This window comes from Lynx canadensis, chromosome A1 (assembly GCF_007474595.2).
Source record: "Lynx canadensis isolate LIC74 chromosome A1, mLynCan4.pri.v2, whole genome shotgun sequence".
Taxonomy (NCBI): domain Eukaryota; kingdom Metazoa; phylum Chordata; class Mammalia; order Carnivora; family Felidae; genus Lynx; species Lynx canadensis.
Genome location: NC_044303.2, coordinates 19,281,849 through 19,307,542, shown reverse-complemented (window position 1 = coordinate 19,307,542; position 25,694 = coordinate 19,281,849). Strand labels below are relative to the sequence as shown.

The following is a 25,694-nucleotide window of genomic DNA, read 5'->3' as shown; positions in this document are numbered from 1 at the left end:
TTACATTTTCCTTTTAGCCATGTTAATTACAGGAGGAGACTGCAATGCAGAAAAACACGGAAAAACAGCCACATCTTACCTGCCACATAAGGAACAGGCTAACACCTCAGCAAGTGAGCAAAGTAAGGAGGAGGCAGAGGAGCGGCCGGGAGCCCTGAGCCCGGCTGCTGGCTTCTGAGTCGGGCCTTCGCCCCTTAGTATGTCACCTCTCGGGGTCTCTGGTACTTCAGAAAAACTACAGCAGAACACTGGCACTCATTCTGCTCCCTTCAATATTCCTAATTGCAAATGCATTTCAAGGCAACTACATTTGCAAGAGGAGGCAGGACGCAAGGAGAGGTGGCGGTGGTTCTGGGACCTTCCACATCCTCTGGAATACATTGTGAATGAGTCACTGCCAGGCCCTACCCTTATCTGAGAAATCCCTGGATGTCAGAGGTTCCTAAGGGAGGGAGGGTCCGAAGAGATTGTTTGACTCAAGAAAAGATCCCACATGAAACACCCAGGCGGACTGGCGTCAGTCTCTAAAACCTCCACTGAGGAAGAATCAATGTCTTGTTGCTAAACCTGTATGTATGCAGATTTATTAATACATAAAATTGAGGTTACCTGTGGGTGAGACTGTCTATGTTTTTCGGTTCTTAAAATTTAAATTAAAAAAAAAAAAAGCTTCCATCAGAAAACACATGTGGTTTTGTACTTTTTCTAAGGCAAAGAAGAAAATGCCTTGGGTTCTATATTTGTGTTTTTAGAGCAAGGGAGAGAGAAAGCATGTGAGCGGGGAAGAGGGACAGATGGGGGGAGGGGGAGAGAGAGACAGAGAGACAGAGAGACAGAGAGAATGAATCGTAATCAGGCTCCACGCCCAGCGTGGACCCAGAATCAAGACTTGATCCCATGACCCAGGGATCATGACCCGAGCTGAAATCAAGAGTCCCACACTCAACCGACTGAACCACCCAGGCGCCCCAGAAAATGTCTTGTTAAACCACACGATGTAAACATTATTAATCACTGTGATACAGATGACAAAAATGATGCACCAGTGATATACATGGTCTCATACTCTACAACACACTTTCACATATTTGGGTAAATATCTGTCCTTCCTACTTGCTGGGAATTTACTGAGGGTACATCTGACAGTCTTAGGTACGAATTCCAGCCACGTCTGAGCAAACCCGAAACCCAGTTTTCTTAGCTCCATGTAAAGTGGGGTAGTAAAAATACCCACCCTACAATTTTGCAGGAAGGCCAGAAAGCTAAAAAGATTGAAAAGGCTAACATAATAAATGTGTGACAGGGACTATGACAACACACATGGCTCATTTGGTCTTCAAAAGTGGCCCAAGGAGGTTGGCAGGGAACTTACTATTTCCACCGTTTAACTGATAAGGAAAACTAATGATTAAAACCAGTATACATAATCCCCAGCCCCCACTCCAACCCCTTCAAACTGTCCCTCCAGGATGTCTTACAAGCGTCCAGAAAGAGCTTCCACCAACTATTATTTCAACTTTATTTACTGAAAAAACGAACCAACCAAAACTCAGGCACTAATTCAAACACTGATGAGGGCCGACCACATACCTGGGCTGTCTGTGTGTGACACTTGGATTTCTGCCCTCGAGGGCCACCCCCGCTGTGGGGTTGACTATGTCGTTCCTGGGAAATTCTGGACAAATGTATTGCCTATTTCCTTCCCTTGACCACAGCAAGGAAAAATATCAACTCTTACTGAGAAACTGGGTGCAGTACATCCATTTTCTTGGGAGAAAAAGCACATTAAGTTAAATAAAATAAACCAGTCTCAATATATACATACGATGCATGCTGTTTTCTACACACAACAAAATAAAATTTAGAAATTCACAAATGATAAGACCTCTCCAAGAAGCACTTCACGATTATTACCTCAGAGAGCTTGTTTGCAATCTCATTCCAAACAGCTTTACTATGAACAGTTTCAGAGAATTTCATTGCTTTTAACTTACATCTATCCTAACAAATATTCCATCAGACTTTTACCAAATCAAAAGCATTTTTTCAGCTTCTCTGAGAACAGTACATTTCAAGCCCTTCCCGTCAAAGAAATTTTACATAACGAGCCTGTCACTACCAAGCAACTGTCAGTATCTTGGAATATTTTTTTCTTTGGAATATTTTTTAATATTTGAATGAAACGGTCTAAGCCAGAATCATAAGGTCATAATTCCTTTAGGTCGTTTGCTAGAATTACAAGATCAGGATGTAAAAGACCTACATTAAATATATGCAACAGTACCACTGGTTAGAAGAAATGTCACAGCAACACTATGAACTCAGATAATTATATGACCGAAGTCAATGAACTTGGGATTATTTTTGCTTATTATTATTATTATTATTATTATCATTATTGATAAATTCCATGTGATTGTCACATGTGGTGAAATAATCTAGTTAGCATTTCATCACACAAAATTGTCTTCTAGAATGGCTAACAAATGTAAGTTTATGCCTAGAATTATAGGTATGATCAGCTAAACATAAAACAAGTATATTCCTTTGAAAGACTTAGGTGTGGATGCATATTTATAATGTATGCTACTCTGTAATGCACAACAGGAACTTGCTACGAAATATAATCCTCAGAAAAAGAAGTGCAAATCATTGATAAACCTTTTAAAAAATAACAATATAGGGTCAAATGATATTTGACAAGAGAACCAATACTCAGTGGAGAGAAAAAATAGTCTCTTCAATAAACGGTGCTCGAGAAATTGGACATTCACATGTAAAAGAATGAAAATGGACCCCTATCTTACACCACTCATGAAAATTAACCCTAAATGGATTAAAGACTTAAATGGAAGACCAGAAACCATAAAACTCTGGAAGAAAATACAGGAAAAAGCTCCTTGACATACATGGATCCTGGCAATGAGTTTTTGGATATGACACCTAAAAGCACAAGCAACAAAATCAAAAATAAGCAAGTGGGACCACATCAAACTATGAAGTTTCTACACAGCAAAATAAACCACCAACAAAATGAAAAGACAACCCACAGAATGGGAAAAAAATATTTGCAAACCACATATCTGATAAGGGGTTAATAGCCAAAATCCATAAAGAATTCATACAACTCAATAGCAAAATTTATATTTATTTTTATATTTACACACAAACAAAAAAATGGGAAGAGGAAATGAACAGACACGTTTCCAAAGAAGACGTACAAATCGCCAGCAGGTACATGTAAAGGTGTTCAACGTCACCAGTCACCGGAGACATGCAAATCAAAACCACTATGAGATAGCACCTCAGGTCTGTTAAAATGGCTATCATCAAAAAGACATACTAAGTACTAAACAAGTTAACTCTCAAGTAGATCCAAAGTTTGATTATAATAGACTTTGAGTAAATACACTGTTGACAATGAACAAATACTCAATTACAAATGACTTTTAGCTTGGTTCTTCTCATCCTAAACCAGCTACTACAAATTTCCCCCATTTGAGAATAAATTCTTTCTAAAAGTAATCCTAAATTTAAAAGCAGGACTGCAATTAAACCTGATGATACAGATGTGTATATAAATATAGATGTATATATATCATGTGTGTGTGGGTGTATGCCCACAAAATATTAAGTAAAAAATGTAAGGTATATAATACTATGCACGGCCTGATCCTCTGTTTGTAAATAAATAAATAGATACATGTACACATATATGGCTAAGGCATACGGTTGCTTACATTTTCTCCCTAATACTTTTCTCTATTCCCCCTGCCTCATCCGAAATTTGTCTTGTATAATGAGCACATGTTACTTGTGTAATCAGAGCTCTAGAAAAAAATAGCTAGAACTGTGGTCCGACAGATTAATTGGCTGACGCAGTTCTACCAGACATTCAGAGGGCACCAAACACATCTTGAGTTGGGAATTCTACTGAAAATCATAATTTTGGCAGAAACGATACCATTTTGCATTTCCGTAGTACTCCACAAAGTGCTTTCACAATCCCGTGAGGTGGCACTTATTACTTCCACTTTGCAGTGGGGCATTTGGAGCTGGAGGAGCCCGAGCCTCACCTGCCAGGTCCCCCAGACCCACAACGGCAGAGCCCAGATCTGCACCAGATCCCCAGGACCACAGCCTCGTCGTGGGCCTCTACTTGGGTCCTCCTTTCAGACAGGCTCCCCCAGCCAGGTTCAGGTTGCTCCCCTAGTTACATGAGATTAGTAATGGCCATTTAAAAATTAGGATATTTCACATTCAAATATCTCAGACATAGGCTGGATTTTGTGATGTAGTATTCTGAACATTTTAAAGCAATGTTAAGCATTCCCACCCCAATCTAATATTTCTGTCTTAGACACTCAGCTAAAAATATAAAGTTAACCGTGCACTGCATAAGGGCATTCAGAAATTTCCTTCAACAGATGTAAATCTCTTGCATAGTACATTTCAAAAATCTCTTTTCACAAAATTTCCTTTAGCAAATGTGGGGACTTTTTAAACAATAAAACCCAGGAGAAACAAACATAACTCTTAAAGGGTCAAAGGACTTCAAAAACTTTCCTTTGTTGCTAACTGGTATTTTTTCATCTGCCCTGATCAATGAAAAAGACCCCACACAAACCACCAGTCCCACCCGGAAATGTTACTACAAGGCTCTTATAAAACGTTACACTGCCCTACTTTTGAACATGACCTGACCTCTGGGTTAACAAAATGTTCATTTGCTTAAGAAGAACAGCTTCGTTTTGCAGCAACACATTCAAAATGTTTATTTAGTCGAAATACGGAGATTAACAAAATAAGGTACACATTTTAAAAAGCAAAAAGAGGGCAAAACTCCATTTTTGTCTGATCTGCCTTCCGGAAAACTTTTGGCCCACAGAGGCTTACAAAATATCCTAAAAACAAGCGAGAAACCCAACGGTTACCATGATGGACTTTATCTCTGGATAAAGTCTGGAGAATCACCTCAACTCTGGCTCCCCACCCCGGCCGCGCTTCCCTGATCCCCCATTCGTAAGACAAGGGAGGAACCTCCATCTGAGAGCCCGTCCAACTCCCTCTCGGCTTTTTAGCCCTTCTGCAATTGCACTGACCTGATTGGAACGGATTCCCCGTGTTCCATTCAAAACCTTCTGTGAAAACTCTCCTTCCTCCTCCGAAGTCACTGGCCTGGTGGAGCCCCCGGTCCCAGGATTCCTCCTGAAGGACCACCGCTTGTGGACGGACACGAGGGTCACCTGTGGGTCACCCAGAGTCGCCAGGAAGGACGGCTCAGGGCTCCCGGGCGTGTCACCCCCGGCTTTCTCCATCGCTGTGTCCACGGTCACACCTTTACCCACCATTCAAGCAAGCTGTTCACCCTCACCAGACTACCTGGTCGAGTGAGAAGGAAATGCTTTAAAAGTGTCCTCCTAACTAGCAGGGGGAGGCACCTGTGATCCGTCAGTCCTGCAGATTCCCCTCTGCTCTGGAGCCAGTGGGGGAGAGGCTGCCGGCCAAGTCTAGCAGACAGCTTCTGAACTTGGGCAGGCTGCACACTGCTGTATGTACATTTACTCTTGTTTACCTACATCCTTCCAACCAATTGGCACCCTCTCACTCACCACACTGCTTTCGGCCCTGGGAATCTCTGCACACGGCCCCACGCGTGCCCTCACCCAGCCCTGCCAGGACACCCGGCCAGCGTGTGCAGGAGCCCGGCACACAGTCACCTCCCAAAGCTGAGCACAGTTTCCTTTTGGCCGTGTGCACTCCCAGAAACCCAGCCTCGAGGCAGGGGAGAGATGACACTTCCTTTCATTACCAAACTTCCAACGCTTTCTTGGAATAACTTCAGCGGCCTCTTCCATAGCTCCAATGCTGGTGGTGTGCAGCACGCTAGGGGACAGAAGTATTTCCTAGGCAACATGACTTGCATTTTCAAGAAGGTGTAAGAAAGGTCCATGTTTCCTGCAGCTTTGTTTTCCCTTGGACCAACTTGGCTTGGCTTCAGTAAGAACTGACTGCAAAAACGCACTGGATAACAAAGGCTCATCCTTGTTATCCTTTTTTGTACGTGGGAGGACAGCCAGGAACGAACCCACAATTCAGGCTTCTCCAGCTACCCCCTGCTGTCCACAGGAGGATTAAGAGAAGGGGGCAGTGTGGTAATCCAGGCAGCCTCCCACTTGGCTGGGCAGCGCTGTCTCCCTTCCCACCCCCACCGGCTCACAGACCGGGAAGGAGGCAACCTCATCCCCCGGGAAGGAAAGGCTCCGCCAGCCACTAATCCTGGCAACGCCGCCCCCTGCCAGTGTGTGTAAAGTGTCCACGCTGCCCACTGAATTGAGTTGGTAAAAACATTCCTCTCGCGGAATGAACATACCCCTGGCAGGGGAGGGTGAGGTCACAGTGGCAGGTCCCTGAGGGCATTTAGAACACATCCGCTTCTGCTCAAGCTCCCTGAGGATTCTGCCTCCTAAGGAGTTACCTACAGTGACCCTTCCTCCCCGTTAAACTGCCACTGCTGCCCCCAGAAATGCTGAGCAAGAGCCCTGTTCTGCCTGAGGGAAGGCGGCCTCACCACTGGCCCGTGAGCCACACGTCCTAGGAGACCCGGTTCCTCTTCTGCCTCTTATTTACCCTGTGGGGATGTGACTACGTGTTTGCTCCCTCCCACTTCTGAAAAACGCTCCAGGCAGCCAGCTCCAAAATGTGTCTCCCTTGGCTTCTTATCCTCCTTGTGCTCAGTCAAAAAAGAATCTGCCTGCAGTTCTAAGAAGTGCCATTCAAATCAGTAACAACAAAGGAATGGCATGTGTGATGCTCGGCCCCGACTCCATGTAGGGGCCTCCGGCACAGAGGAGTCCGGTATATCTGCCCCTGCTTTCTCGCGATCACTCAAATCTTGCTCATCTCTGGTCTTCCCGATAAGGTCCAGACCCAGGGTCTGGGTGTGCCTGCCGACCTGACCCCCCCACATTTCCTTTATTGGGCATAGTAAGTGCGTTCTCCAGATAACCTAATCTGATCTCTTTAAACACCAGATCTTTTTTTTAATGTTTATTTATTTTGAGAGAGAGAGAGAGAGAGAGAGAGAGAGAGCACTAGACAGCACAGGTGAGTGGGGAGAAGGGCAGGGAGAGGAGAGAGAATCCCAAGCAAGCTCCGTGCTGCCAGCACAGAACCTACCTCTGAGCTTGATCCCCCGTACTGTGACATCAGGATTTGAGCCGAAATCAAGAGTAGGACACATAACCCACTAAGCCACCCAAGCGCCCCTAAGCACCAGATATTTAAAAAATTTTTGTCATTTTGGGTAGAAATCCTCCCCCAAAGATGCCATGTATTTCTGCTGTCTTTTTAAAAGCTGAGTTACTAACCATATTTCAAATTTTCCTTGGTGATATGGGATCATTCTAAATATAAATACTAGTTCTGTGTTATAGATATGAATAGTTAATAATGAAAGTAGTTGGCATCATACATCCCAAGTGCTTTTGAAGAGTCTATCCTGTTCCATGACCTATGGAAAATATAAGTGCTTTGCTGTAAAATATTTTTACCTCTCCTAAATGGCCACTCAGACCCAGAACACAGCTAGAAAAGGAGGCTGGAGGGCCGCCTGGGTGGCTTAGTCAGTTAAGTGTACGACTTCGGCTCAGGTCATGATCTCACCGTTCATGAGTTCGAGCTCTACATCCGGCTCTGTGCTGACAGCTCAGCACCTGGAGCCTGCTTCCGATTCTGTCTCTCCCTCTCATTCTCGGCCCCTCCCCCAGTCACGCTCTGTCTCTGTCTCTCAAAAAATAAATGTTTAAAAAAAAAGAAAAGAAAAGAAAAGAAAAAGGAGACTGGGGGCCAGGTTAGAAGAGGCATAAAGTTTAGATTTTGTCCAATAGACAGCAGAGAATTGCCAATTTTTAACACAGAGGATTTACATCATTTGTGACTTAGAAATACAGTTTGGGCAGGCATGAGCGCTAAGACTCAGAGAAGAGGGGACTATCAGGTTACAAGAAGCAGAGAAAATGAATAGTAGAGTAGGATTAAACAAATGAGGAGGGCCTCCAGGCTCAGCGATCAAGTGATCACAGCTGGCGAGGACCTGAGGCGGACAGGGCCATTTCCAGTTTGGCAGAGATGAGGAGGAATGGTGGGGAGGTACCTCTGGGGTGAACACGGTGCCTTCTCCTTTGTTCCCATAAATTCTAGGGGACCTGCCAAACAGCCAAAGCATAAGCCATTTTCCCTGGTTGAGTATCAAGTCCAAACTCCTCTTTCCTGCGCCTCCCCCTTTCCTCACACCTGACCCCCGGGTCCCCTCCTCTGCTCGGCTAATCCTCCTTATCCTTTTAAGTCCTGCTCTCAGCGGACTGGCCTCTATTCACGCCAGCAGGGCTCTCTCTCCCTCACCCGAATTCCAGTGTCACTAACGCAACACCACAGACCTGGCAGGTACGGAGCCTCTACGTTTAGAGGAGGCCAAGCCTTCTCTCTCCACTGAGGCTGTATCCGGACCAGCCCTTGCGCCCAGTGGCAGGAAACACTGCAAGCACCCGAAGACAAGGTTCTTCCGTCTTACCTAACACGGTGATGAACAAATATCATCCCCCAGATGTTAAATATATGCTCACAGAGATGAAGTACAGACAGATCTGAATGCGCTTTCCACCTAGAACTGCACGGTGGTTTTTGTCCCCCTTACCACGGGGGAAGGGCACATTCACCTCTCAGGTATTCCTTCCAGAACTACAGGTCTTCAAGGGTCTCCTCATGCTAAACTATTTTGCTTCCCACATGTGCAAATTATCTCAGCGGTTTTCCAAAATAAATTCACCTTGTTTATCTCCGACTCACCTTCCCAGTCTCTGTGGATCTTGTTTGCATAAAAATAAAAATCCCTTTGATGTCCTAAACCCTCCTGTTGCAACCTGAGGATCCTGGGCCCAAAGGCAGATGGGCAGCTCACGTTTCCATGGCCTCCGGGACAGACGACCTTATATGCAAGAGGGCCATCTGGTTCAAATATTTGAGCACTTTCCAAAGATGACCAGCTTGGCCTGGCTCGAGGCTCACCCTGGGTGGGGCTTCTTAGGAAAAACACTGGGCCAGTCCTCCCGAGACAGGCAGAGGAACCCCAGATCCTGTGACAGGACAGGACAACAGAACCTGACACTAAGCCATATGCTGGGAAGCAGTGGCCCAGAAGGTTCCCATACAGAGAACATGAGCAGTACAAACAGCACATCCCTCACAACGGAGGCGGAATGTTAATAAATGAATATAATTTACAGCCTGAGAGCCAACCATTCAGGCGCTTATGTGCAACAGAAGACACAAGACATACTCTGCCCTCAGGAGTTCATTAGCAGGTTAGGAGAGAAGAACAGGAGAGGACAGTATGAAAGTATAAAAGACATCCTTCAAACATTAGGTGTTCGGGATGGGAGGGGTTGCTGCAGGCCAATTACCCTGGGAGACTTGCCAGGGGAAGGACTGGGGGGCTGCTCCTCACACCCCAGGAATTGGTGGTTTCTGAGACTGAAACAGTTAGCTAAGCACAGTTTTTATATTAGCTTACTAGCAGAAGACAAAAACGAAAAAAAAAAAAAACATGCCTGGCTTGATAGCCTACGGTGAAAAAAATTACAATAGTTCTAAACCATAAAGAGACTGGACAGGGCCAAAAAGAGAAACAGTTGAGATTGTCAGAGTAAAGGCCAATGTTTCACTTCCACAGTTAACTACATACACCTTCAACTCCCTTGGCTGCTCCGGTCATCTGATGCCCACCTGGTGCAACCCCAGCCCTGGTTTCCTCCACGGCCCCAGACTACCCCAAACTCCGGGTCTGTCGGCCCCCAGCTGAATGAGGATGACACCAAACATGGCCAGGCTGGCCGGCCATGCTGCCTCAAGACCATGAATCTGGAGAGGCCGCTGGCCGTCCAACTGTGCACCTCCCTAGTCCCCTCCCTCTCCACTCTCCTGGAGGACGTGCCAGACGTCTCACCCCCGCCCCCCGCTGCTCCTCTGACCTCCACTCCCTACCCCCAGCTCCAGTCTCTCTCCACTGATGAGCCTGCTTTCTACTACGCTGAAATAACAGAAGCAATCAGAAAACAAGCTGCCAACATCTCAACCACCCGCCCACCTGTGTTAGCGCCTTCCCTCGGGCGGTAGGGTGAACTGTTCTTACCCCCAAGGTCAGGCTCCAAGTACCCACCCCTTCCTGGGTTTCCTCCCACCCCCCCTGATAGATTCTTCTCAGAGGCCTTCACAGGAGCCTACTGGTCCCCAAACCCCTTAGTGCTGGAGTGGCTTGCAGCTCAGCCCTTGGACCCCTTCCCCGTCTGTACTCATTCCTCGGTGAACTCATTCAGTCCAGTAGAAATACCACTTATACCCAGTAACTCCCAATTCCACACTTAGGGAACCAAAGGCTCAACCAGCATCCCCTGCTGGCTATTTAATATGCATCTCTAATGTGAACTTGCCTAAAACTGAGCTCCCAGTATTCTGCCCCTTCCCTGCTTCTACCACCGTCTTTCCCATTTCCTCCCTTCCACTCGCCCAGCGCAAACACTTGCATTAACCCTTGATAAGAACTGTGTCCTGCATTCAAACCCGCAGGTAAATGTTGAGCAAATCCCGTCAGTTCCGTGTTTAAGTATGTGCAGCATCCATGTGTACCGCCTACTACACACAGTTCAGGTCCAAACCACCAGCACATCTCACCCGCGGTACTAAAACAGTCCCCCAGGTGGTTCTTGGCCCCTAAAGTCTATTCTCAACACAAAAACCAGAGGAGTCCCCTTAAAGGGGAAGTCAGACCACTGCAGTCAGCTCCACTCCCGTCTCCTGTGCAACCAATCCACACACTGCTCACCCCTCACTCACTGGGCTAAATCTCTTCTGATTCGGCAGTTTTTGTAACAAAGCAAAAGGCGTGCTCCAGCCTCAGGGCCTTTGTGCCCACTACTCTCTACTCTCTCAGCTTAAAAACAACCCTCCTCCAACACCCCATATCCAGGTGGTTCACTTCCTCACCTTCCTCAAATGTCACCTTCTCAGTGACTTGCCCGTTTACCCCCTTTTCATTTCAAACACTCCCGCTGCCGCTGCCCATCCTTTCCTGCCAAGTTTTTGGAGTACTCAACTGCCATTGATACGGTGATATATATTTTACTTACTTATATATTTACTGACTGTCTCTCCATTAGGATGTAAGTTTCACAAGCGCAGGAAACCCTTGTCTGTTTTCTTTACTCACCTCTGTATTCCCAGCACTACAACAGTGCTTACATTTACGTTTCTCGGTAAGTACTTGTTGAATGAATGACACAGAAAACTAAACAAAAACAACTCACGTAATTTTTTGCTATAAAAAACAGACTGCCAAACTTTCAAACAAGTATTCAACATTCAGAAGGTACCCCATCCTAAGCTGGCTCTCTTCTCCCTTACTCCTTTTCTCCTCTAAGCCAACAGTCTAAACTCAACTACTACTGAGAACAGGACTTATTAAAAAAAAAAAAGAAAGAAAGAAAAATCAGCTGAGTAAATTTGAAGATATAATTGGCTTTGTGGAATGCTTCATGCATCAGGCAGCACCCCACCCCATCGATCAAGTAAAGGGGCACCCCAAGGGGTTGTACAGAATGGAAGGTTTTAAGGGAAGGAGGGTGGGGCCTGAAAGTTGTAAGCAACAGAAAAGAAAAGACTGAAAGGATTGTTTCAGACAAGATCATCTTCCCTGAGAGGGAAGGGGAGAGGGTCTTACTATGTGCCAAACCTCATCTTCCTTTAGGGGACAGACAAGACCCACGTGACAGAATACCTCACTGGCGCTTATCAGAAAACTCCTAACCAGTTAAGGGTTGTATTTCTGCAGGAGGTTGAAACTTCACTTAGGTTAGGTAGGAACCCCTGGTTTACACAGTCTTGGGGCCTTAACCTAAGTGGCACCATTTTGATCCTGTGGTTTTCTTGTTAACCTGCTCCACCTAAAAGAGGCAGTTACTCCTGCACTCTGGCCAAGTATTTTCAAAGGGCCTTGTCAGAGTTTCCAAGAGAAGGTAAGTAGCTGAAATTTTACACAATAAAATCTTCTAACTTAAAAATGTTGAAAACATGGGCACCTGGGTGGCTCAGTAGGTTAAGAGCCCAGCTCTTGATTTGGGCTCCGGTCATGATCTCACAGTTCGTGGGTTTGAGCCCCTTGACAGGCTAGTAGCACGGGAACCTGCTTGAGATTCTGTCTCCCTTTCTCTCTGCCCCTCCCCTGCGCTCTCTTCCTCTCTATTTCTCTCTCAAAAATAAAGAAACATTTAAAAATTAAATAAATATTAAAAAAATAAAAATGCTGAAAACAGACACAAAGTTCTGGTCAATGAAATATAAGGAAAAGCTGTTTGTCAGGGCTCCTGAGAAGGCGCCTTAAAAGAGAGAGTGGGTTTGCCCTTACCCCTTCCTCATTTCTGCTGTGTATAACATGGATTAGATGGCTGGAGTCCTGGCAGCCAGCTTAAGGCCATGAGGTCTCAGGAACATGCAGCTGCATCCTAGCTTGCTAGAGCAGAGAGAAAAGGAAGGCGGAATCCCTGATGACCCTGAGATGCCAAACCAACCTGGGACACATGCCGTTAGACTTCACTGACAGCCACGTTGCTTTGGCCTTTCTCTTACACACAGCCAAACACAATACAATCCTATTATAAGTGTCAAATGCGGTAGAGGAGTAGGAACTTCTGGCATGGCAGTATGAGTTATGCAGATCAGCTCCCCAGTGAAATTGGCGAAAATTATTTTATTTTAAATTTATTTATTTGGGGGAAGGACAGAGACAGAGGGAGAGAGAGAATCCCAAGCGGGCTCCATGCGTCAGTACAGAGCCTGATGCGGGGCTTGATCTCACAAACCATGAGATCACTATCTGAGCCAAAAATCAAGAGTGGACGCCTAATCGACTGGGCCACGCAGGTGCCTCTGAAAATTATTTTAAAGAAACCAAACAAATATGAAAAATAGCTGGAAATGATCCTAAAGACATATAGCAAATGAAGAAACGATTTAATTCAAGAAAACCTACTAGGGGCTCCTGGGTGGCTCAATCGATTAAGTGTCTGACTTCAGCTCAGGTCGTGATTCACAGTTCGTGAGTTCAAGCCCCGCGTCAGGCTCTGTGCTGACAGCTCGGAGCCTGGAGCCTGCTTCAGTTTCTGTGTCTGCCTCGCTCTCTGCCCCTCCCCTGCTCTCTGTCTCTCTCTCTGTCTCTCTCCCTCAAAAATAAGCACTTTAAAAAATTTTTTTTGAAAACCTACTAACATTAGTTAAAAACAGCAAGAGTCTGTGCTGTGTTTTTTTTTTTAAGTTTATTTACTTGTTTTGAGAGAGAGAGTGGGGGGAGGAGCAAAGGGAGAGAGGGAATCCTAAGCAGGCTCCTGGCTAGCACAGTGCTGATGAAGAACTGTGAGTTCATGACCTGAGCGATATCAAGAGTCAGATGCTTAATCACTTAATTGACTGAGGCCCTCCTCCCCGCCCCCCTCCCCGGATCCCCGAGTCTGCGCTGTGTGAATCAAGACCTCACTCCCTCACCTCTCCGAACTCAGCGAGGTGGAAATTCCACTTGACTGGTGCAGCCAAGAACACAGGGATCACTCTCCACCCAGCAACCAGTCAGTGGGCTTTCTTCCCAGGAGGGGCAAGGCATCGGCACTTCTTACCCTGTCCATCTCATCCTGACGTTGAAGCTAAGTTGCAGGCTGATGCAGCCAAGAGGTGGAGGTTCCCTTCTTCCAACTAGTCCCCGCTGGTGGTACAAAGGCTCTACCTTGAGCATGGTGCACCCAGAATATGGGGCCTCAACTGTCCTTGCTCTGGTTCGTAACATTGTGGTTCCAACCCATGAGGGGAAAGCTGAGCAGAACGGAGGGTACTGCCGACCCTGTGCCCCTGGCGAATTCCCTTCTCCACGCACTCAACTCTAAAAGAGGGAGAGCCAGAGAAAAGTGTGGCATCGTCGCCATCCCCAGTTTGAGCCTTGGCTCAGAAACTGTGCCTCAGTGAGGCAACTGGGAGGAGACAGGTGGATCGACTGGACATATAGACGAAACTATAGGCTGGCCAGTTTGCTGGAGTGACCTGGGAAAAGAGGCCACGAGGGAGAATACGACCAGGGTCAGAACAAATCTCAAAACACTGAGCTCAGGAACATCCCATCAAAGGAGCCTGAGTCTGAATGGACCCAGCTGTGGAGCAATGTATGCCCCTGGCATTACTGAAAACAATAGATCAGCCAGTAATTAGTGGAGCTTAATAGCTAGGTGCAGCCAGGAAAAACCACAAAGACAAAATAATTGTTATTACAAGGTGACTGAGGGCACACTCAGGGCTGTGCCCCTTGAGAAACAACAACAGAGGCTCAACACTGCCAGGGTGAATGGTCTGGCTCTTGATTTCGGCTCAGGTCATGATCTCATGGTCATTGAGATCGAGGCCCACATCAGCTAGAGCCTGCTTGGGATTCTCTCTCTCCCTCTCTCTCTCTCTTGCTCTTGCTCTCTCTCAAAATAAATAAACATTAAAAAAAAGGTTTCCACTAAAATAATCTAGTAGGTCATTAAATAATAAAAAAGCAAGCCCTTGGGGGGCACCTGGGTGGCTCAGTCAGTTAAGCAACCGACTTCGGCTCAGGTCACGATCTCATGGTTTGTGAGTTTGAGCCCCGCGCAAGGCTCTGTGCTGATAACTTGGAGCCTGGAGCCTGCTTCAGATTCTGTGTCTCCCTCTCTCTCTGCCCCTCTCCCACTCACAGTCTCAGTCTCTCTCTCTCTCTCAAAAATAAAATAAACATTAAAAAAATTAAAGAAAAAAAAGCAACCCCTTGGGTGGGGTGGTGAGGGAGTAGCAGCATGCAGAATTGTCTAAAATGTCCAGTTTCTAACAAAAAATTATGAGACACGCAAAAAAAGAGTATGACCCATACACCAGGGGAAAAGAGCAGCCTATAATTGCAACCAGATGTAGGATTTAATATACAAAGGCAGAAACCATTAAAAAAGTTTTAAAGAAATAAAGAAAGGGATGATAACAATGTCACATCAAATAGAAAATATCAGTAAGGAGACAGAAATCGTAAAAAAGGAACCAAACGGAAATTCTGCAGTTGAAAAGTATAGAAACTGAAATGAAAAGTTACTAGTTGAATTTAACAGTAGATTTGAGCTGAAAGAATCAGCCAACAAGAAGAGAGATCAAAGAGATAATGTCATCTCAGAGAGGAAAAAAAGAATGCAAAAAAATTAATAGAACCTCATGAAACTGTGACCCACAGGGTTAATGAGGTTGAAACTAGCATAAAGTTTAAAGCTTGCTTCTCAGAGAACTCTTTCCCCCTAATCACCTGTTGTGTCTTTTCAGACCCCGCTATCAAACCCACTAGTTGTCTCTGCAGAAGCCTGGGCTTGTGGTCAACTGATACAGTTCCAGCCTATGAACAAGCAAGGCCCTGCCTTCCTTACCCAAGATAACAAGCCAAGACCCCATCCAGTTTATACTAGCTCTTGGGACATGCCCACACCCCGTCTCCGTGTCCTAAGATATAAGATAACCTGTTGACATCAGGGCTGAATATTAAGTCTTCCTCTAAAGTGAACATGGAATACATGTTATATGTATGTCTGCTCAACGCACATGCTACATTGTGCTTCATGAACAGTCATAAGTTTCCCTGCCCTATTCATCAATATGTATGCAATCTCAACCCCTACGATTATAAAAAAAAAAAAAAAACAAAAAAAAACAAACTTGTTCTCTCCTCTTTTAGGCAGGCCAATTTGAGGCTTGCCCTCCTGTCTCCTCACTTGTCTGCCTTTCAAATAAACCCTTTCCTGGCTGCAAACCTAATGTTTTGGTGATCAGTTCTGCTGCGTATTGGGCAGATGGATTTGGGTTCGGTTACACTCATAGAAATTTGGGACACCACTGCCCATGCCAACTCAGGTGTAATGAGAGACCAGGAAAGATAAAGTAGGAAAAATACTCAAAGAAATATTGACTGAAAACTTCTCCAAATCTAATGAAAAACTACTATTACTACTACTACTACTAATAATGGCCAACACATCCAAAAAGTTCCATGAACTTTAGACTCAAAAACACAAATAGATTAAAAATGAAAGAATGGAAAAAGATACATCTGGCAAATGGCAACCACAAGAACACTGAGGTAGTTATGCTAATACCAAACAAAACAGACTTGAAAACAATGTTACCAGAAATAAAGAGGTACATTTTATAATGATAAAAGTCACTCCATGAGGAAAATGTAAAAATTACAAACATATACATCTAAAAACAGAACACAAAATGGGTTCCCAGACAAAAATAACGGACAGAAATGAGAAGAGCAAAGACAATTCAGGGGTGCCCGGGTGGCTCAGTGGTTAAGTGTCCGACTCTTGATTTCCGCTCAGGTCATGATCGCGTGAGTTCGAGCCCCACATGGGGCTCTGTGCTGACAGTGCAGAGTCCACTTGGGACTCTCCATCTCTCTGCTCCTCCCCTGCTTATGCGCGCTCTCTCTCTCTCTCTCTCTCTCTCTCTCTCAAAATAAATAAATAAACTTAAAAGAAATTTTAAAAAATAAATAACGTATTTTTTTAAAAAAGACAATTCACCAGTGACAGTTGGAGACTTCAATACCCACTTTCAAAAATGAACAAAACTGTGCAGAATATCAACAAGGAAACATGTGGCATTGTGATTTATAGGAAACCTAAAGCCCTTGGAATCTCTTAAGTGATGGCAGATTAAAATTCTCATTAATACCCTGCCCAAAGCAACTCTCCCACCTGGCTGTTCCTGAGTGACATCCTTTCACAACACACGATGTGAGTAGGTACTTCTCTCAGTTCTGTGAGCCCCTCTAGCAAATTAACTGAACCCAAAGAGTCAGAAGTCAGTCAGAAGCACAGGTAACAGTCTGGACTTGCAACCGGTGTCTGAACTGGCGAAGCAGAAGTCTTTAGAACTCAGTCTTGCAGAATTGAGCTCTTAACCTGTGGGATCTGATGCTATCTCCAGAAAGCGAATTAAGTTAGGTTGTAGAACACCCAGCTGGCCCAAGAAGTGCTTGGCGTGGGGAAAAAGACCCACACGCTGGAACTGGTAGCAGAATCACAAAACAGAACACAGGAACAACACTATAAACCAACCAGACCCATTTAATAAAATGGAAATAATGCAAAGTCTGTTCTTCACTCATAATAGAATAAAAAAATCAGTAACAGAAAGAAATCCGGGAAACTCACAAATAAGTGGAAATTAAACAACACACTCCTAATAACCAATGGGTCAAAGAAGAAACCAAAAGGGAGATTAGGAAATACTTTGAGATAAATGAAAATGAAGATACAACTTACCAAAATGTATGAGATGCAGCTAAAGCAATGCTTAGAGGGAAAGTTATAGTTGTCAATGCCTGTATTAAGAAAGAAGGATCTCAAATCAATAATCTAACCTTCTGCCTAAGACACTGGGAAAAAAAGACAACTAAACTAAACCTAAAGAAGCATAAGGAAGTTATATTAGTATCCTAGTATTGCTGTCATAAAATACCACAAATTGAGTACTGGAAAGTTATTCTCTCCTAGTTCTGGAGGTTAGAAGTCAAAGATTTTCCTTTTGGGGGGCTCTGAAGGAGAATGTGTTCTATGCCTCTCTCCTACTTCCTGGTGGTTACTGTCAATCCTTAGCATTTCTTGGTTAATAGAAGCATCACTCCAATCTCTGTGTCGGTAATCAGGAAGCTTTCTCTTCTCTGTGCCTTCATATGGTACTCTTATAAGGAGAGCAGTAATTGGATTTAAGGTCCACCAGGATCCTGTATGACTTCATCTGAATGTAACTAATTACACCTGCAAAGAGCCTATTTCCACGTAAGACGACGTTCACAGGTACGAGGGCTTAGGACTTCAACCTATCTTTTGGGGGCACCATTCAACCCACAACACAAGAAAATAATAAAGATTAGAGAAAAAAATTAATGAAATAGAGAATAGAAAAATACAGAAAACTGTTGAAACCAAAAGCTGACTCTTTGAAAAGATCAATAGAATTGACAAACCTTCAGCTAGAATGACCAATGACCAAAGAAACAAAGACTCAAAGTACTAGAATGAGAAATGAAAGAGGGGTTATTATCACTGATCTTAAAGAAATAAGGTTTATATTAGATACAATTAGAAACAACTATATGCCAACAAATTAGGTAAATTGGATGGAAACAGCCAATTCTAAAAAGAAAAACTACCAAAACTGACTTAAGAAGAAACAGACAATCTAAATCAACTGTTAAGAAGTAAGATACTGAATTAATAATCGGAAAGCTTTCCAAGAAAAAAAGCCCAGGCTCAGACAGGTTCAACAGTGAATGCCATCAAAGATTAATTAAGGAGAGGGGCGCCTGGGTGGCGCAGTCGGTTGAGCGTCCGACTTCAGCCAGGTCACGATCTCGCGGTCCGTGAGTTCGAGCCCCGCGTCAGGCTCTGGGCTGATGGCTCAGAGCCTGGAGCCTGTTTCCGATTCTGTGTCTCCCTCTCTCTCTGCCCCTCCCCCATTCATGCTCTGTCTCTCTCTGTCCCAAAAATAAATAAACGTTGAAAAAAAAAATTAAAAAAAAAAAGATTAATTAAGGAGAATTAATACAAAATTTCAGTGAAGTCTTCCAAAAAACAAAAGACAAGGGAACGCGTCTCAGTTCATTCTATGTATAAGGACAGCATTACCTGGATACCAAAACCAGACAAAGATATCACAAGAAAACTACAAACCAATATTTCAGGTGAACATGGACAAAAAGATTCCTCAACAATACAGTAGGAAACCATATCCAACAACATATAAAAAATATTACATGCCATGACCAAGTGGGATCCTTCCAGGAATGCAAGTCTGGCTTACCATCCAAAATCAATTCATGGAATACACCACATAGAATAAAAAACAAAAGACACATTGTCATCTCAACAGACAAAGAGAAAGCAAAATCCAAAATCCTTTCATGATAAAAACACTCAACAAACTAGGAATTGGAGGGAACTTCCTCAACCTGGTAAGGCATATCTCTGCAAAACCAAGAGCTAACCTCATACTTAATGGCGAAAGGCTGGAAGCTTTCCCCTAAGATCAGAAATAGACAAAGATTCCATTTACATGAAATCTTTGCAATAGGCAAATCTAAAGATATAGAAAGTGGATTAGTGATTGCTTAGGCAAGGGGACCATGTGGAGGTGGGGAGTGATAGATGAAGGGTGTAAGCTTTGTTTCTGAGGTAATGAAGATACTATAAAACTGATTGTTGTGATGATTGTATGTACCTGTGACTCTTATCTTAATAAAGCTGTTTTTCAAATGTTTTAGTGTTTATTTATTTTGAAAGAGAGAGAAAGCACCCACACACGAGCACACAGGCACACTGTCGCTGTCGGTGCAGAGCCCACTGCAGGGCTTGATCTCACTACCTAGAGATCATGACCTGAGCCAAATCAAGAGTAGGATGATTCACGCTTACCTGAGGCACCCAGGCACCCCTAAGCTGGTTTTTTTTTTCCGACGTCGTTAGAGACACCATTAAAATAAGAATTAGGGAGGATCTGCCTTTGGCATTCATGGAATCCTCAACAAAGGAGGTTCCAGACAAGAGGTGAAGCAACAGAAACAGAAGTGGACAGAGCGCCAGTGTATACCAGGAGAATGTTCATAATTGCAAAAGAACCCAAACCACCCAGTATCCTTCAAGCAAAATGGATAAACGGTGCTATATTCCCACAATGGCATACTGCACAACAACGAATCTCAGAAATGTAATGGCCGGTAAATTAAACTACTGGGGCTCCACCAAAATAAAAAGCTTTTGCACAGCGAAAGAAACCATCAACAAAACAAAAGAGCAACCTGCCGAATGGGAGAAGATATTTGTAAATGGCATATCCAATAAAGGCTTGATGTTCAAACTGTATAAAGAACACACCAAGCTCAACACCAAAAAAACAAATAATCCAATTAAAAATGGGCAGAGAACTTAAATAGACATATGTCTAAAAAAATATACAGGTGGCTGACAGGCCCGTGCAAAGATGCTCAACATCACTAATCTTCAGGGAAAGGCAAATCGAAACCACAATAGGATATTACCTCACACCTGCCAGACTGGCTAAAATCAAAAACATAAGAAACAACAAGTGCTGATGAGGATGTGGAGAAAAAAGGAACCCTCATGCGCTGTTGGTGGGAATGCAAGCTGATGCAGCCATTGTGGAAAACAGTATGGAGTTGCTTCAAAAATTAAAAATAGAATTACCATATGATCCAGTAATTCCAGTACTGGATATTTACCCAAAGAAAACTAAAACACTACTTTGAAAACACATATGCACCCCTATGTTTACCGCAGCATTATCTGTAATAGTCCAGATATGGAAGCAGCCCAAGTGTCCATCCACAGATGAGTGGATAAAGATGTGGGGTATATATGTGTATATATATGAAATGGGGTATTAGCCACAAAAAAAAGAATGGAATCTTGCCATTGCAACGACATGGATGGATCTAGAGAGTATATTACCAGGTGAAATCAGTTAGAGAAAGACAAATACTTTATGATTTCATTCTTATGTGGAATTTAAGAAACAAAACAAATGAGCAAAAAGAGAGAGAGAGAGACAAACAAAAAACCAGACTCTTCAACAGAGAGAACAAACTATTGCCAGAGGGGAGGTAGGTAGACGGATGGGCAAATAGAAGAGGATTAAGAGTACACGCATCATGATGAGCACTGGATAATGTAGAGAATTGGGGAATCACTATATTGTACACCTGAAACTAACATAAACACCGTATGTTAATTATACTGGAATTAAAAATTAAAAATTTTTATTTAAAATAAATAATTTTCTTTTTGTTTTCATTTTTTTAACGTTTGTTTATTTTTGAGAAAGAGAGACAGAGAGACAGAGACAGAGAGCGCATGAGTGGGGGAGGGACAGAAGAGAGGGCGACACAGAATCCGAAGCAGGCTCCAGGCTCTGAGCTGTCAACACAGAGCCCGACGTGGGGCTTGAACTCATGGACCACATATCATGACCTGGGCTGAAGTGGGACACCCAACCGAGTCACCCAGGCGCCCCTAAAATAAATAATTTTCTTAATGTGATGTCTACTTAGAGAAGCTAGCACAGAAGACTAAACACACGACAACAGAATTTTTATAAAGCTCAGAAACAAGCAAAACTAAATAATGTATCGTTCAGGCATTCATAAATGTGTGATAAAATTTTACAAAAACAAAAACAAAAGCTGAGTTACAACGAACAAAGAACAGGTTGGCAGTTACCTCTATAGTGGGTACTTCTAACAGTGACACCAGAGAAGGAACAGTTGAGTGGATGCCATTCATGTCCACGTTGGCATGGACAACATTCTCGTTCTTGGGTCAGGTGGTAGGTTCACAGGCATTCTCTATCTTACTATGCTTTAAAACTACATATATGGTTATATACATTTCTTTTATGTCCAATAAACTGATAGAATAATAAAAGAAAAATCTTAAAGTGAATAGGTGAGTGGAAACCTGCAAATGAAGATGATTCTTTCTGGAAGACTGAGAAAGAAGGAGAGGGGAGAAATAGTACAAGAGCAAATGGGAGACACAGGTAACGGGAGAGATTTTAAAATGAAGGCAAATGTCATGAGTTTATAAACCAAAGGGAGAAGTCTGCAGAAAGAGGAAAAGACTGGAAGTGAGAAAAGACATGACCAGTAAGGGCTCCAAAACAGGTAGAGAAGAAGGGATATGGGACAAGGGCACTGAGGCCAGGGAGAGAACCTTGAAAAGAAAGCAAGCCTGTCCCGAGACTAGATGAGAAAGTGAAAATACGTTGTAGATATAAATAAAATTCTGGAAGAAGATGCACTGAGGGAGGCAGAAAGATGAAGAAAACCATATACAATGGTATCCAGCTTTCTTGAAGTAAGCACTGAGGTCATCTGTTGAAAATAAGGAAGGCAGAGATGAGCAAGCAGGGAAGGTTTGAAAGAGTCGCAAGAAGTTGACACAGAACAAGTGAAAAGCAGGCACAGATGAGATGAGGAACAAGAAACCACTAGCAGCATCAAGGGGGGGTTGCCTGCATTTCCCAGCAGTTCTGTCCCTGAGGTATGGCAGCAGGGCCCTGGGACAGCAGTTGGAGGACCCTGGACTAGGGGGCGGGGGCAGCGGGAGGGAGCCTGGGAGGAAACTTCAGACTACACCAAGTGGTCCTCCAAGATAGGGAGAGGGCATACAAGTTTACTGATAATAATAACAGCCTCCGTGATGGGCAGCTTTTAAAGCCTATTAAAAAAAAAAAAACAAAACACCACTGAGTTTAGAGAAAGAAAGAAAGAAACACACACACACACACACACACACACACACACACACACACACACACAGGAAAGACTGAGCTCACTGGACTGAAATAGGCCTAAGATGTTAATGTTGGTTATCTTTCAGAAACAAGATTGCATTTATTTCTAAAAATTAGTAACTTGATGCAGCAAAAGCAAGCAATGAAGGAAGTTTACAAATATGCTAACAGCCATCCTAAGAGTAAGAAAGAATAAAAGTGAATTTTCCCCTTTTGGTCTTTATTTTCCAAATTTCAGTCACAGAATTAAATTACTTTTATAATAGTAATTTTTAGTTTCTGTGGGAACGGAGGCTTCAACAGAATTGCTGCATTCTGAATCCACAGGTTTCAAACCACTGGTGTTTTTAAATCTTATTTGCCATGTTGGTTACATCACAATGAAAAGTCCCTCTCTGCTTTGCCCTCTACTTTATCTCATCGACCTTTGATCTGCTTAGATTTTTTTCCTTTAACTTAGTTTAAAAAAAAAAAAAAAAAGTCAGACATTCGAGAATTTCACTGGATAAGGATTTCTAATCCTACTGATAAAATAATATTGCACACGCTTGAACATGGACACATTCTGCTACCTGTGCTATGGCATCAGTGGACAGTAATGGACTTGGGTCATCTCCATCCTTGCAATGAAGATGTCAGATAAAGAAGCACTTAAAATCCAATTCTCTTTCCTCCCCGCCAGCTTTTTTTTTTTAGTGTTTATTTCTTTGTTTTGAAAGAGAATCTCAAGCAGGGTCCACACTATCAGCGCAGAGCCTGACGTGGGGCTCGATCTCACGACCCTGGGATCATAACCCGAGCCACAATCAAGAGTTGGATGCTTAACTGATTGAACCACCCTGGCACCCCTCCCCCACCGCAGTTTACTCCCAGTTAGTCCTGTACCAACTATTCTCTGTGTTGTTGCTAGAAGGACTACCATTGCCTCTGATGCTCTGGACACTGAAGAGTGCAGAAAACCTCCACTGTCTCCTGACATGACACTGGGAACGGGACTCCCAGTTCTGTAGGGCTTTGGCCACCTTGGATCTGGATGGGATGACCCCAGCAAAGGCCTCTGATCAGGTCTCCAGCACCTCTGTTCCCAGTTCGCCCTTTACTTCCGAAGAGCACCATACACCATTTCCCCCTGTGCAAACTCCCCCGCCTGTGGGATAAAGTCCAAAGGCCTGAGAAACAGAGCCTTCCACAACCACTCTCCAGGCTGTCAAGCCACAGGGCAAATCCGTCTTTCCACTTCTAGCCTCTGCACCTTTGCACATGCCGGACTCTACCTGCGACATCCTTCTTCTCATTCTTCTGTGTGCCCAGCTGACACATTTCTCCTTCAAAACCTCAGTCATAAAATACCTCTTCTTGAAGTTCTTTTTGCATCCCTTCCTCCCAGGAAAGGCCAATCGCTCTTGCCTGTGCGTGCTATGCTGTATACAGACGTCTTTGTTCTGGCACCTATGACTGTCAGCCCCAAGAGTACAGGGGCTGACCTCTATTCATCTTTGTGCCACTACTGCACTTCTATTCTGCTTTGGCCCAGCGTCAGAGAAACAGAAGGCACTCCATGTTTGTAGAGTGAAGGCTGAATGACCCAGCTCATGGACCACCTCCCTTTCAGGGTTACTGCTGCCCCAGACAGGCCTCCGAAGAGAAAACAATGCATTGGGGGTGGGGGTAGGGAAAAATCTTGCTATAACTCATTCATTCAAGAACAACTCTGGTGCACCTATTATAATAGCTATGGAGAATTTTTTTTCTCTTGAGATAGAGAGAGAACAGGTAAGTAGGGGAGAGGAGCAGAGTGAGAGAGAGAGAATCTTGAGCAGGTTCCACAGTGAGCAAGGAGCCCAACACAGCGCTCCATCCCTGGGACCATGACCTGGACTGAAATCAAGAACCGTACACTCAACCGACTGAGCCACTCAGGCACCCCTGGAGAATGTTTTTTAGGAGATACAAACCTGGTCCCTGTTTTCAAGAAACACACAGTTGATCAAAGAAAAAAAAAAAGCTATATTCAGATAAGTTTAAATAATCATACCATATGACCAGGTGTCAAGGAAGTTTGAAAGAAAATATATACCCAAGAAAGTCAAAGCAGCCTGGCGAGGACTCAATTCCAGATCTCCCTGTTACTAGCTCTTATTAGCTGTAGGACCTTGAGTAAGTGACTTCACCTCTCTCTGCCTCAGTCCCCCCACCTGTATAGAGGATGAATTCTGACCTCGTATTGTACTACTTCCTCTCCTTCTCTCTGTTCCAGCCACTCTGGCTTTCTTTTACTGTTCCTCCCCTGTTCGGCTCACTCTGGACTTAGGACATTGACACCTTCTGGTTCCTCAACCTAGAACGCTTCTCCCAAATCTGAACCGTTCAGGTCTCTACTCATACAACCTCCTCAGAGATAATTTCCTGACGACCTGCCCTAGATAGTATCTCCCCTCCCATGTCCTGCCTAATGCCCATACTTGGATTTATTTACTCCACAATACTTACCAGTGCCAAAAATCACACTATTTGCCTACCCTTTTTTATTTCTGCATCTCCCACTAGGACATAAATTCCTTGAGGGCAGGGTCTTAGTCTTAGTTGGATCCCCAGTGCCTAGAATGGCTGGCACAGAGTAAATACTAAAAAAAAAAAAAAAAAAATGTTAGGGGCACCTGGGTCGTTTAGTCAGTTAAGCATCTGACTTTGGTTCAGGTCATGATCCTATTGTTCATGAGTTCGAGCCTCGCTTTGGGTGAAGTGCTGACAGTGTGGGGCCTATGTGGGATTCTCTCTCTCACCCCCTCACTCACTCATGCCCCCCCCTCAAAAAAAAACTGTTAAATAAGTGGTGATAACAAAAAAATAATACCTACATCAAAGGGTTTTGTGAGGATTAAATAAGACAGTGCACATAAAAGAATATAAAGTGCTTAGTACAGTGCCTAGCAGGTAGTAGGCTCAGTAATATCAGCTAATACTATTCTCTAAGAAATCCAGAAGAGGGTGAGGTCAACACAGGGAGAAGCAGTCACCAAAGTTTCAAGGAGGAAGCATCTTGAGCTTGATCTGGAATGATAAGGATTGTTCTGATGGGTAGAGAGGTGGGGGCACCGTAGGGAGTTAGAAGTGTGCCCCTGTCTGAGCCACCCTCCCCCATGTGTTCTTTGCACCTCCATTAAATGCAGAGCCATCACACTTAGAGGCATCTATTGACCAGCCTCTGTCTACCCATCCATTAATCCACT

At 44.0% G+C, this 25,694-nt stretch overlaps 1 protein-coding gene across 4 annotated transcripts in view; it reads right to left on the bottom strand.

Annotated features, from left to right (window-relative positions):
• Window positions 1-25,694, bottom strand: part of ATP7B (ATPase copper transporting beta) — a 75,793-nt gene that overhangs the window by 48,551 nt on the left and 1,548 nt on the right. For 2 of the 4 annotated variants that reach the window (XM_030309842.1, XM_030309860.1), the window contains exon 1: window positions 5,103-5,500. The exons of 1 other annotated variant lie outside the window; for it this stretch is intronic. In XM_030309842.1, coding sequence (XP_030165702.1) covers window positions 5,103-5,351 — 249 coding nt within the window. In that variant the 5' untranslated portion in view covers window positions 5,352-5,500. Of the gene's footprint in view, window positions 1-5,102; window positions 5,501-25,694 lie in introns of those variants that run through there. One more of the 4 variants, XM_030309852.1, reaches the window with a different exon arrangement.